This window comes from Amaranthus tricolor, chromosome 2, assembly GCF_026212465.1.
Source record: "Amaranthus tricolor cultivar Red isolate AtriRed21 chromosome 2, ASM2621246v1, whole genome shotgun sequence".
Classification (NCBI taxonomy): Eukaryota; Viridiplantae; Streptophyta; class Magnoliopsida; order Caryophyllales; family Amaranthaceae; genus Amaranthus; species Amaranthus tricolor.
Window position 1 is genome coordinate 40769114 of NC_080048.1, and position 12972 is coordinate 40782085.

At 32.7% G+C, this 12972-nt stretch overlaps 2 protein-coding genes across 4 annotated transcripts; one reads left to right on the forward strand and one right to left on the reverse strand.

The window, feature by feature from the left end:
• Window positions 1–8: 8 nt before the first annotated feature.
• On the reverse strand, window positions 9–8851 carry LOC130806125 (uncharacterized). 3 transcript variants are annotated; one of them, XR_009040261.1, is made up of 9 exons: window positions 8543–8851; window positions 6422–6886; window positions 5790–5964; window positions 3459–3756; window positions 2847–2919; window positions 2295–2385; window positions 1417–1496; window positions 972–1320; window positions 9–716 (listed from the first exon to the last, which is right to left on the reverse strand). XR_009040261.1 is itself a non-coding variant. In XM_057671070.1 (8 exons), exons 1-8 carry the CDS (start codon window positions 8657–8659, stop codon window positions 1033–1035), a joined length of 1587 nt encoding a protein of 528 aa, XP_057527053.1. In that variant the 5' UTR covers window positions 8660–8851; the 3' UTR covers window positions 9–1032. The 3 variants fall into 3 exon arrangements, 2 of the variants coding, with proteins under 2 accessions (XP_057527053.1, XP_057527054.1); XM_057671070.1 differs by having other exon boundaries at window positions 9–1320; XM_057671071.1 differs by lacking the exon at window positions 8543–8851 and adding an exon at window positions 7533–8490 and having other exon boundaries at window positions 9–1320.
• A 2259-nt stretch (window positions 8852–11110) lies between these two features.
• Window positions 11111–12970, forward strand: LOC130806527 (uncharacterized). Its single transcript, XM_057671653.1, has 3 exons — window positions 11111–11358; window positions 11436–11652; window positions 12356–12970. The coding sequence occupies exons 1-3, from the start codon at window positions 11296–11298 to the stop codon at window positions 12703–12705; spliced, it is 630 nt and encodes a 209-aa protein (XP_057527636.1). The 5' UTR covers window positions 11111–11295; the 3' UTR covers window positions 12706–12970.
• The last annotated feature ends 2 nt before the right edge of the window (window positions 12971–12972 follow it).

The following is a 12972-nucleotide window of genomic DNA, read 5'->3' on the forward strand; positions in this document are numbered from 1 at the left end:
CATAATCTGAAATTCAGGCCAATGGGTTGATCTACTCTACTTTAGTATTCTACGGCAAAAGTTGATTTTCAAACTTGCATAGACTATACTCCTGCCCTTTAAATTTGTTATGATATACCTAAAACGATATCAGTTCAACTTTCATAGGCTGTAAAGTAGCAAAATTCAAAGAGACAAAGAGGTATCGTCTTTTCTAAATATCCGTCTTGCATCTAAATTGTCCTCGCCCCTCCTTTGAAGGCACAATACAAGCTATTAGCGATAAATGATGACGAGTGCAGTAGATACATTTATGTAATTTCACCGCAAATATCATGTCAATTGAAATGGAACTCTAAAACAAATCATTACTCTAACAAAATTTTACAATATCACTTTTTGGGGCCAATCAAATCGGAAAACAAACCGAGCAGCAGAATACACTGAAAATAGGCAACACATACTATACTTCATCTTTTCCCGACACAACATACGTCAAAAATGACAAAAAACTACAACGCCTTAAAATCATTTCTGGTACAACACGGCAAGAAGGCGCACACTGTATCTCTTGGCACGGTCACCTTGGATGGTAGTAATGCCTTGCATTCATACTCCAACATCACAATATTTCGAGTATTCAAAATCGACAGTACATTGATGGAATGGCCGTATGGGTGTCATATCCAGGTACTGTGCGGTCTTCAATCGATTCACATAAACTCATAAGGTCATACCTACAGCCAGTAAAGGTGTGCATTATTGTGAAAAATCGACTACATGTAATAGCCGAGCAGTAATGTCAACCAATTTCCAATTTCTACACAATTTCCCGCTAACTCAGCATTAATACATCATTAGGCTTATTACGGACCAAAGCTTCGAGAGGTTTAGCAACACGTCACATAATTTGCTTATATCATGGAAGGTTTTTCACGAAAAAAATGACAATCGACGTGGAAAGGAGATGTGTGATTCGAAGTACACAATACCTTTTGTAAACATCATTTCAAAATGTATCTGGCACTGTCGACACTTTATACAAGACCTTACTTATGGCCCGATATGATCCATGGGGCCCAACGACACTTCTACATGCACGGGTTGCTGATGCAATCTCTGTTGATGCTGATGCATGTGGTGGTTGTGGTGGTGGTGGTGATGATGATCTCGAAGGTGTTGCCTTGGTTGCCTTCCTCTGTTACCAGGCAGATGGGAAGATTGTTGCGTAGAGCTTGTTCTCCATCTAAGATATTCGACAATAAGGGCATTTGTACTTATTGCGATTCCAAATCCAGTAAATGACGAAAGAAGAACGGACAAAAGTGCAGCTACATTAAGCTGTATTTGAATGCAAAAAACAACCTTGTTAGGGCGCTTGATATTCGACAAAAAGATACATGTTGCATATACAAGAGTACGCAGAGGTGTTCTTACTAATGTATAGAATATATGAGCAAATAGGATTACAATTGCAAACTGGAACGAAGCATAAGCCCATATGTAGCCTTTGTTCACTGCATCATCCATAACAACGAAGGTTTTTTCAGAAAACGAAAGTCACAATGCCACTAAGAACCGAGAAATTGAAGTTCTACTCCATCAAAATTGAAACATGACATTAATATATCCTAACTTCAAAGCCTTTTGACTCAAAATTCGCTTCCTTTTGCATATTCAATCAGCGAAATCATATACTAACTTGAAAAAATACGTAGTTCAGTGTGATTTGCTGAGAATAGCCTAAAAATGTGCAAGAGGTTTCTCAGGATGTGCATGACAGCAAGAGTGAGGATAACGTGTGTTAAAGACTTCGATTTATAGGGATTTTTGGCAATTCTAGATGTTCCATGACCATGAAGGACCGTAAAGTTAGTACTTAAAACCATGATTGTCCACGCCATAGTGTAAGAACAAGGCCGCATCGTATCGCATGGCGCGTTGTAAAAGTTTTCAATACAAATGAACTGATATTTTCCACATTGTAAAGGAGTAAAAAACCGTTTTTTGGGCCGTATCAAGGCATATCTTATGGTTCAATTGATATTTAGGCGTTACGATAATCGCATCACCGTTTCGTTACAGCAATCGCGACCATTACCGCATTTTTCACAATTTACTCCACGCAAGGAAGATGTAACAAAGAAAAGACGGCAAATAATAGGGAAAGAGGTTATAAATGACATCAGTAAATTATGTACTGCTCTATCCAACCAAAATGAACATGGATAGGGATAAGCATACAGAGGAGACATACATCACATAATCAGACAGATAATAAAGTGAACTCAATAGGTTTGAGCTGAAAATCCTACCCATGGTAGAAGCTATCATGGAAGACAAAAGGCCAAGAACACATGCAAAGGGTAATGATATGGCTAGAGCGCGTGCCCCGAGATCTGAAACCTGTGTTTGGATAGTATTAGCCTTAATCAATTTAGAACAAGGTAACATAGTCATGAACTAAGAAGAACAAAAGGAGCAAATAAAATTTATCATAGTACAATATAGTACTTAAAATCAGATTATAATGGACTATAAAAACGGCTTATCAAATTATGTGCACTTCTTATTTATGTGAAGCTGCAGATGATGTTTGTTTTCAAGGGTCAATCAGAAACAACCTCTTTGTTACCACCCCAAACCCGACCAAGGCGGGAGCCACTAAAAGAGATTGGGGTAATGGAACGTTGTTGTTGTATTGTACAAAATAGTATATAGCAATATTTGGCTATAAATAGTCTAGGAATGGAAGAGCATGATCGTAGAAATACGGTAAATGAGTTGTATCAAGTACAAGATAAAACGTTTGAGTCGAAAATCTCATAAAATTTACATGCACGAATTAAAAAAGAAGGAATACCCACCAAAAGTTGCTCCAAAAAGCAAAAATATGCAAGCATGCTGACTAACACAAGAACCGGAATATCATGCCAGACCCTGCAAACAGAATATAATGGAAAATTCTATCAGACTTAATCAACAAGTTCACCTAAGAAGCACCAATCAGATCTTATTTGTCATAACAACTCCTTTATGATTGAGTTTTCCTTCAAAAGAAGCAAAGATACTAATTTTCAACTGTGTTTTCAACGCACGTGTTTGCTCGTCAATTTTCCGGTAATAAACGACAGAGAGCGGAGGCAGTTGCCTAAATCATTACTCCCTCCGTCCCTTTTGTTAACTTTTTGCACAATTTTTAAAGCACGTGTTTTCTCAATATTATATATGCGCATCGTACCAGCATACCTAGTTTATCCAGTTTATCATAGTTCATCCATCATACCCAGTTTATCCCACTAATAAAAGCTATCGTGAATCTAACATGATTTCAAATATTTTAACTTCTATTAGTCCCTCAAAAACTATGTTCAAATTTCTCTCTTCTTAAGCGGAATATTCTAAATAGGACAAACAAAAGGGAACAGAAGGAGTATATAGGTATCACATATTGAGTGAGTTAGTCATCACTAACTTGCCTGTAATGCGGTACTTGTGTATTCTCTCTGATGGTCGATGGTCGTGTTTGGACAGGATTAGGATTTTGTAACCTCAATAAAGTGACCGGTAGATTTTTAACATCTTGCTTGCAGACATCGCATATTTTATTTCCTTTGATAGTAAACCACTTTACGGCACATTCTTTGTGAGCAAGTGCTAGCTCACCTTTGCAGCTGCACTCCAACTTAAACGTAACACCTTCTTCCCCTAACTCAACCAAACAGATTCTGCAAACCGCCTCTTCTTCTGGGATGTCTTCACTGGCGTCTTTATTACCTAGAACACCAAATGAGAGCACATTATTAAGATTCAGCGTCACATGATTCGCTAATGTCCTAGCAAACCGTAAAGAAAAAAAAACAAATTATATTACATTGTTGGAGTTTTAGTGTTAGGATACAAATATACAATACACTACGAGGAAGTCGTCATCATCGTCACCATACCTAGTGTATCCTGCTCATAGGAACTATGATTAGGGTCTGGGGAGGAAAAGAAGGCGGCAACTCATACCCATAAAGAGGAGTACGGCCAAAGAGAATACAGTAAGAGGAAGTGTTCACCTCAAAATACTTTCAAATACAATATGTGAAAAAATAACACCACCCATTGTAGGACAGAGGGAGTAGTACTATATGTGAAGTTTTCGATATATTAAAAACTCTATAGGTCATTGTGAATGTTTGAATAACTAGAGCTGCTTGATCATATTATATGTAGTATAAAGCCAATATTTCAAATTTGCATGCTATTTCAAATACTTATTTAACAAATCAATCTCAAACACTTAAACAAGTACCAAGGTTGTGCAAAAATACACCATTTTTTGAGGTGATTTTTCTTTTACATTATTCCTGAAATTTGGGGCCTTTAAAACAAGTAAAAAAACCACACAAAAAGCTAACATAGTTTTATATATATGAGGCTCCTTATTTAAGGGGCCCGAGCACCTTGCATATGCCCAAAACAACTCTGAGTCCAGGTGTGAGGTATCCTTGCCCGTAAAAAAGACTAGTTGTGAGAAAGAGAGTTGTCTCCTCTAATGAGTGTAAACAACTTTCAGAAATTTCAGGTCCAGATAGTAGGCAATTTCTCTCATATTCCACTGGGCAAAAAGTAGTGTTGTTACCACCATTCGATGAATAATGCCTACTAAAATCATGGATTAAGCCATTTGTATATATGTAAACAATTTAGCTAGAATAAGGAAATTTTATCACCCCAAATATCCAAATAGGAACTACAAAGAGTGAGAATTATGAGTCGAGGCTCGAGATATATAGGTCATGAGAACTCCATTTCAAAGGAGTCACGCTTTCGGGTGTTTCAAAATTGTTATGGCAATGACGGAATGCAACATCGGAATCCTCATTGGGTCACCTCATGCCCTAGACAACTATAAATGGCAACAAAAAGGCCACATAATGAGCTCAAAGAGCCCCTTTGCATCACTTGTCAAATACACCTTATTGTATATTGAGCAATTTGGCTTTACTAAGGAGTAAGGAGGTTTTATCACCCCAAATATCCTACAAAGTATGGTAAAATTTGGAGAATTCTAAGTCAGGGCTCAAAGACCAAGTAATGAGCTCAAAGAGCTCCTTCATATGTCTTGATAGACACATCTTACTGTATATGTGAGTAATTAGGTAGAGTAAGGAGATTTTATCACCCCAATATACTCTAATAGGACCTATAAAGAACATGAAATTTTTTGGGGGGAGTTCTAAATGGGGGTACGAGATAGGTTCTAATTACCCAATTTAAAAGGCAAATTCAGCTTTTTGGGTGTTTTCAAAAAAATTATACCAATGTGAGGAATGCAATATAGGAATCTATCATTGGGTCGCCAAATGCTTTGGAAACTATTAATGGCGCCAAGAAGGCCACATAATAATTTCAAAGAGTCCCTTTATATGTTAATGGTAGACACACTTGTGTATTAGGTTCTAAAAGGTCTATTATAAGCTTTATTTTACATATATATTGTAGAAAACTTGATTCAATATGATAAAATGGTTTTTTTTTTCATGTTAACAATTCACATTGTGATGTTCATAAAATCAGTTATACCCAAGTCGTGATAACATCTGTGATTTTTTCAATGGTTGTAACAACAATTCTGATGAATAGTGCATGGGGACAATGATAAAATGGTAGAAGGAAAGATATAAAACAAATAATACAAAACAAGCAAAGGTATTACATCATCAACAATTCTCATTTCAAAGCAAAATAAGGTATAAGACATTACAAAAGAGTCACAAAACAAAAGAAGCATAAAATTAGAACAACCACAATGCACATACCACTTTCTCCCACTGTGACATCATTTGGAAAAGATCTACCCGCTTCTACTTCATAAGGTGTCACTGGAAGAACGCGAACTACACCTCCAGTAGAACCAACTCGCCTTAGGCTTGGATTTTTGACATTCACTGGAACAGAAAATGATCGTTTCATGTGCAACTGTGATGCTTGGTTCTGCATAAACACAAAACAACATGGGAACCATGATTAGTATTCAAACGGAGGCTATGGCTTTTTAACATCCTTCCTGACAAAACCTTCCTCTATTTCTTTTTACTTAAAACACTTCTCAAAACACACATGTCAGTGCACTTTTTTTAATTCGAATTTAGGCTAAAAAAATCCTTACAAGCAGATGGAGGGAAGTGGTGAGAATCGAAATCTCGTCACAAGGTTGAACGAAAAGCCCTCAACAATTATCAAGCGTTAATTTAATGAAACTACGTATGAAACGAATCTAATAAGATTTTACATGACTATATTTTTTGTTAAAGATAGTTAATTAAAGAAGGTCAAAGAAAAACATGTGAACAGTGTAAAGTCAAAGTGTTGCGAGTAAAAAAAAAAAGGGAAAAATATTAATATAGTAACAACACCAAAATGGTCCAAGTTCATATAATAGTACACTCACTGAGCAATTATGATGGCTAACAGGAATCACTTCCCTTTCCCGTCCAGATTTGGAACCTGAATTAGCAATGGGTGTAACTGGTAATGAGCATGCCTTCTTGGTTGAAGGGGAAGAGAAAACCTTGTTGAGTGAAAATGACCGCGAAGTAGAAGGATTCTCCTCAGGAATGTCTGACTTCTGTGTGTTTGAGAAGATGAGAAATGTCTTTTCACCATCCTGGGATGTCAATGTCTTTGTGCAGAAGCTTCTTTGGGGGAGCATATTTCGCACAGACGATCTAAACCCGGCTGAGCAAGGTCTGGGAGGCAATCCTGATCTAGTGGACGAGGGACTTGATGCGGTAGGTATATCGATACATGTTATATTAGAGAGTGCATTCTCTAAAGATCTTGTAGGAATTTGCAGATGAGATAGTTTTGGACGTCTTGAATTATGAGCCAAAGAGTTCTCATCATTATGTTCATCCTATGCAAATCATAGCAAAAAAATCATCAGCAAGTCTTGTATGAGACCGTCCGTGAAACGGGCTCATACAAGCATCCCAAATCATTTAGATTTATAATAAAATTAATTGAGTTAAACTTACACAACAGTTATCAAGATAACTTTTTTTTTCATTAATTTTTAAGAAATAAAATTGTGCCAGTCCATATTAAGTCGTCTCACGATGAGACGGTCTTAATAAAGAATTTGTGAAAAAATCATAGCCTGATTTAGAGCGGCATTATTTGAAAATTATAAAAAGGTCTAGGTCAGAGTGGCATTTCCATAGTAACGGTTGTCCTGACCCGAACAATCATTTTCTATTTATAAATTCATTACCACCGATTATCATTTGAAAATGTAGTATTAAATGCTACTTGTGGTGACAGAAATTTAAGAGTATTACACATGTTTACCATGGGAATTGAAAAGGGCCTTTCCTTGCAAATTTACACTAACGTTCATTAGTAATTACTAATAACTCCATTTACTATTAATAACCAAATGGGCGGATCTCTAAATCTAAAAAGATCAAAGCTAAACATAATAAAAACTACGTATAGGGATAAAACAAATTAAAGATACAAATAGGAAATGAAAGCTAGAAATTAAAGATCACAAAACCCACATTACAAAGATTATACATAGCTTAATGGCCAGTATCCTTTCTAGCAAAAAATAAACAAGATTAGAACCAAGAACATACAAGGAAAAAAAATTTAAAAAAACAATTAAACACCAAAAAATATAATATATTTTCTGCATATAAACAAAGATGCTACTAATACAATATTTCATAACACCGATGCCATTAGCTATTAAGCCACCAAGGGTTTGGGCTGTCGAATGTACGCAACCATACCCTTGTTATTGATTATAACAAAGAGGTTATTTTCGATTAACTCTGGGTACTTGGTAAACTTCATCCCCAATTTTACATAAATAATAATTGCAAGTGATATAATAAGTCATTTTAATTTAATGCATTATAATTTTAAAACAAAGAACTATGAATGTTTAACCCTATCGAAATAAGGGTTATAACCATAAATGCTACTACTATAAATAGGAAATTAATAGAGTATATATTTTTAGCTGTCAACTTAAATTTTTTGTTGAGCTGATTTCTTTAACATGGTATCAGAACCCCACCCATGAGTTCAATTCTCATTCGCCCCTCATTTCATTAATAGGTTACGAGGGAAAATTGTGTAGTGTCCACACTTTCAGCTCAAAAGGTTTTCGTGTGAGGGTCATAATAAAGTATATAATATATTTTAGTGCTTCAACTTATCAGTTTAAGCTCTCATTTGAGTTGTTTTCTTGAAATAAATGAAAGCAAATATTAAGGACTAAGGAGCACACAACACTACAAAGCATATAGCTTTATGATCAGTGGTATTTCCAGCCAGAAATTAAAACAATTTAAACCCCAAAATATGCAGAAAAAACAATTAAACTCCAAAAAATATGTATATTTTTCTGATCACTCCACCCACACAAAAAAATTTACAAATTTATGATCATTATCATTTGCACTCAAAAATAAAACAATTGATACCCAAAAAAATGCAGAAACAAAAAATAAAACCCACAAAGAACTTAACTTTATTTAAAAATTTTAATTTTTTTAATTACCTGATGATTAGTAGGAACAGCTACAGATGCTGCAAGTTCAATCCCAGAAATTTCCATTACCCACTTCTTATTTTTGTACAAAAAATACAAATTTGAAGAATAAAAAGAATTGTTCATGCAACTTTACAGAAAAACAAAAAAAAAGTAGGTAAATAAAGTGGTGGAAATGATGCAAGAGCATCTTTTTGAGCCTTTGGATCTGGGAAATTCATCTTTTTGTACTGTTTTCTTCCATGTTTTTTGATGGGAAATTTATTTATTTTAATTGGAATTAGGCGCCAACTTGTTGGGTTCCCAAAGTTAAATACTCTTTTGTTGTCCCTATAAGATTGATCCTCAAACCATTATCGAATTTCGCGTAAGTTGGAGTAAATATTGTGGATGCTTCGGAATTACCAAATAGTTGATAGTCAATTATAGTGATTAATTTGACCAGTTAATTTTATTAATTAGTTTTATTAATTAATTTTGAGCTCGATGCTATAAGTAATTTGTTTAAAAATAACTTATTCATAACAATTATATTTTCAATCAGCTAATTTACCAAATATTAGTATTAGATGGTTTGACTATCTAATCGTTTATTTATATTAAAATAAGCTGAAAATTATCGAATAAGCTATTTTTCTAAACACCCCCCATAAATTTTCTGAATTACAAATCAATAAATATTTTTCCCGTAGCCTAATTTGTAACTTTTAAAAAAATTATGGTAAATTGTAAAAAATGAAAAGCGAGGTGTTATAGATTGATCATGTTCCAAAGAACGATGGGGCAAACCTAAACGAACAATAATAAAAATATATTTTCATTATAATTGTTGTTATATTTCACTTTATTATGCAATATAATATATTGTTTTGATTATTTATATTTTAAATTATGCATAACTAAATATTATAAAAATTTAATATAATAAAATTGAACAATTTAAACAAAATTTCGAACGGTAATATATAAAATAAATTTGAATAAGAAAGGAGATATTATATTTTGGGAATCTATTTGTTTAATCGAGTCCTAACCTTAGATTTCAATTTTCATGCTTTGTTTCATCATCTTTTTGATCAATATTTGTTGACTTATTTTGACCACTTATTTCCTCTTTTTGACTCTTTTGGTCCACTAAATAGTTTTATCTTTACTTTCTCCATCCTTTACTTTTGATTTCTATAAGTAAATCTAATCAGATTTGGTTATAATTGATCTTACTTGAAATTATTAAACTATATACTTCATCCGTTGGATTATATATATTTGTTATATTTGATTTTTTACGCAATTTAATATGTTATTTTGATTATTTATATAATGATTTATGTACACTTAAAAATTATAAACAGTTAATATTATATGAAAGTATACGATTAGATGATTCAAACAATATCTCACTTGATTATATTTTTTTTCTTACACATTAGTCGCAATATATAAAATAAGCTTGAACGATAAATAGTGTTAATAACTGCAATATAGCAAGTATTTCAAAACGGAAGAAATATTATATATTGAATTGATGTGTTGGTCAAACATGATCGTTGACTCGTTATTGTTTCGATTAGCACAAACACACGTAAGAAATGAATATTATTATTTGTTTTAAAATTTGTGAACTAATACATAATAACTTCTATTATGCCATTTTTTTTTTTTTTCATAATCTAACTTCCGTTTTAAAAAAAAAACTTATACGTTGATTTTTATATTTAAAGACTTTTCTCAACTCTAAATGATTTACATTCTATTCTATATGAAAAGTTACGTTTTGACCATTGGTAATTAGATTAATTCACTCATTCAACACAAATTAGAATGAATTTTAGATGAAATAAAAATAGACATTATAAATTGTTATTCAAGTATATAAATACATGTTATTTATTGAGGCAATCCAATTAAAAATATAGCGAATTCGTTGACATGCATTGACTCCAAAGTAGAACTGTTAGTATTTGATCTAACTCTATAATTTGTTCCAACTCGAGACAACTGAGAACCAACTATTCCGACCCATTTTTGAATTATTTATAAATTTTTTATAACTTACATATTACATAAATATGTTCAAGATACAATTAACTTAATATTTGTCAGTTTTTATATAGTAAAAGTTTCCTCACCTATAAGTTATAAAATTTTGAGCTAACTCTACTATTAAAGTGAGTATTTTAATACTTAAAGTATCAATTTTAATATTGAAAATAATGTCTTAAACATTAAACATTAAAAAATATATTTTAAACACGAAAGTAAATTTATAAAATTAAATTTAGTTAAATTATTTAGCCCAATTTAATAATATCTCATGGTGAGTAGTGAGACAAAATTTGTGAAAGTTTTTTAAGCCCAATATTGATTTAAATAACTAATGTTTTTTATCTAAAAGAAAAATCTATAGTATTTTAAGCTATATCCACTCTGCTTCATTATATTAGACATTTACACAATCTAATATATTATTATAATTATCTATATATTAAATTATACACAATTAATAATTATAAAAAATTTATACTATAAATATTATTAAATTACATATTTCAAACGGGATATGAATCGACTATATATTTTCATAGAGATGAGTCGCAATGTGATGATATAAAGATATTGCACTTCACAAGAGTAGTTCCAATTAATTGAGGAAGTATTTTAGTAATAAAAAACTGAAATTTAAATATTTTTTCGTGAAATTAAAAAACAAAACTTGAGTGGGAAGAACCGTAATCATCAGCGACTCACCATTATTCATCACCATGATTCTTTCTCGAATCAGTCGTTCAATCTCCCGATCTTCTCGCTCATCATTTTTGAATCCAGTAAGTTACGATTCCTAAATGTTTAATTTCCTTTCGGTCATTCCTAATTTTAATGACGTTTTTTAATTTTTGTGTAGACAATTGGTTGTAATGGATTTGTAGAAAAAGCTGCAAACGAAACCGGTGGATTTGCTTCCCGAAGTGAATCTGGTTTAGGTTTTTTCAATTCTTATTTTTCAACGATTACTTCTGGAAAATTGGCTGTTTATCCATCGTTTTCGTCGCTTTCTAGACCTTATTTTGCTAATCCTAGTTTCTCTAGGGTTTTCTCCAGTGATGCCGCTAATAAAATAAGTAAGATTTGAATCTATTACCTTTTTGTTGTTCTTGCTTTTATTGTTATATGGTTGTCTTTTGAATAGTGTTTAATTACATGAAAAGTTGGATAGTTTTTTGGTAGAATTTAATTAATTTATTGTTGAACAATTTCATCGATTTTAGAATGATGTTTATGTTTACTGTACATTCTATTGTTTTGATAAGAGGAAACACTAATACACACAAATGACAAAACAATATCAAAGCATTTATCTTACCAATATGGCGTATGAACATGAATTTACTGGAACAATGAGAAGGCATTTGAAAGAACGCGTACAGGAGGGAAATTGTTGTGAGTTAGTTGGTAGGATAATAGAAATAAACATCAATGTGAAATGACCTAACGAGTAACGCCAACATTGATGATTCAAGGGAATTTGATTCAATTGGTTGTGTGATGATAAGTATGATGTTATTTTTCGTGCAATTTGGGAAGTGTATGTAAATTTCAAGCAGAGGAAAGATTATTTAGTGGGTTGGTAAGCAAGACGTAATGAAAGTTCTAATTAAGTTTGTGAAAGCAAATAATTAGACACCAGTTTGTCAAAATTATTCTATTTCATAATCAATTTGAATTGAATATAATCAAAAGGTATCGTTATGAATTTTTTGGGTTCTTTAGTCCTTGTTATTTCAAGTTTCTAATCATTGTTTATTTTATATATTTTTTTTGTAGATTATGAGATAAAGGAGGGTACGGGAGAAAATAAGAATGTTCTTCGTCCATTATCTCCTCATCTTCCCGTTTACAAGCCGCAACCTCACTCTACGCTGTCAATTTTGAATAGAGTGTCAGGAATGTACCTCACTGGTATGCTGGTGTTGTTCCATCTTGTTTACCTTAAGGCTGGGGCAATTTGTTTCACCCACCCAAGTTTTTACCAGACAGTATTTTATTCATCAAAACTTACTCTAGTATCTCTTGAGGTTGCTGCCCTTGCTTTTGCTTACCATTTTTACTATGGTATTCGGCATGTGATGGAGGACTTTTCAGGACTTACCATTCTCAAGAGAATGATAAAGTGAAAATAATTTGAGTGTTTGGATTTACATTTCACCTTTTGTTTCCAAAAATAAAACGAATTATCCATTCTTGTGGCCCATTTGAAGTGTTATCTTTGGCTTATATGTCATATTAAGCCTCACACATTAAACTTTGTCATCGTTTTTTGTATATTGGCACTTGCTTCTCTCACTACCTTTTAGATAAACATTTATCCTTTTGATTGTTTGGATGGTCTTCCTTATTGGTGTTTGGTATATCTTTCTCTGTCTCAAGTTGTTGCTTCAATT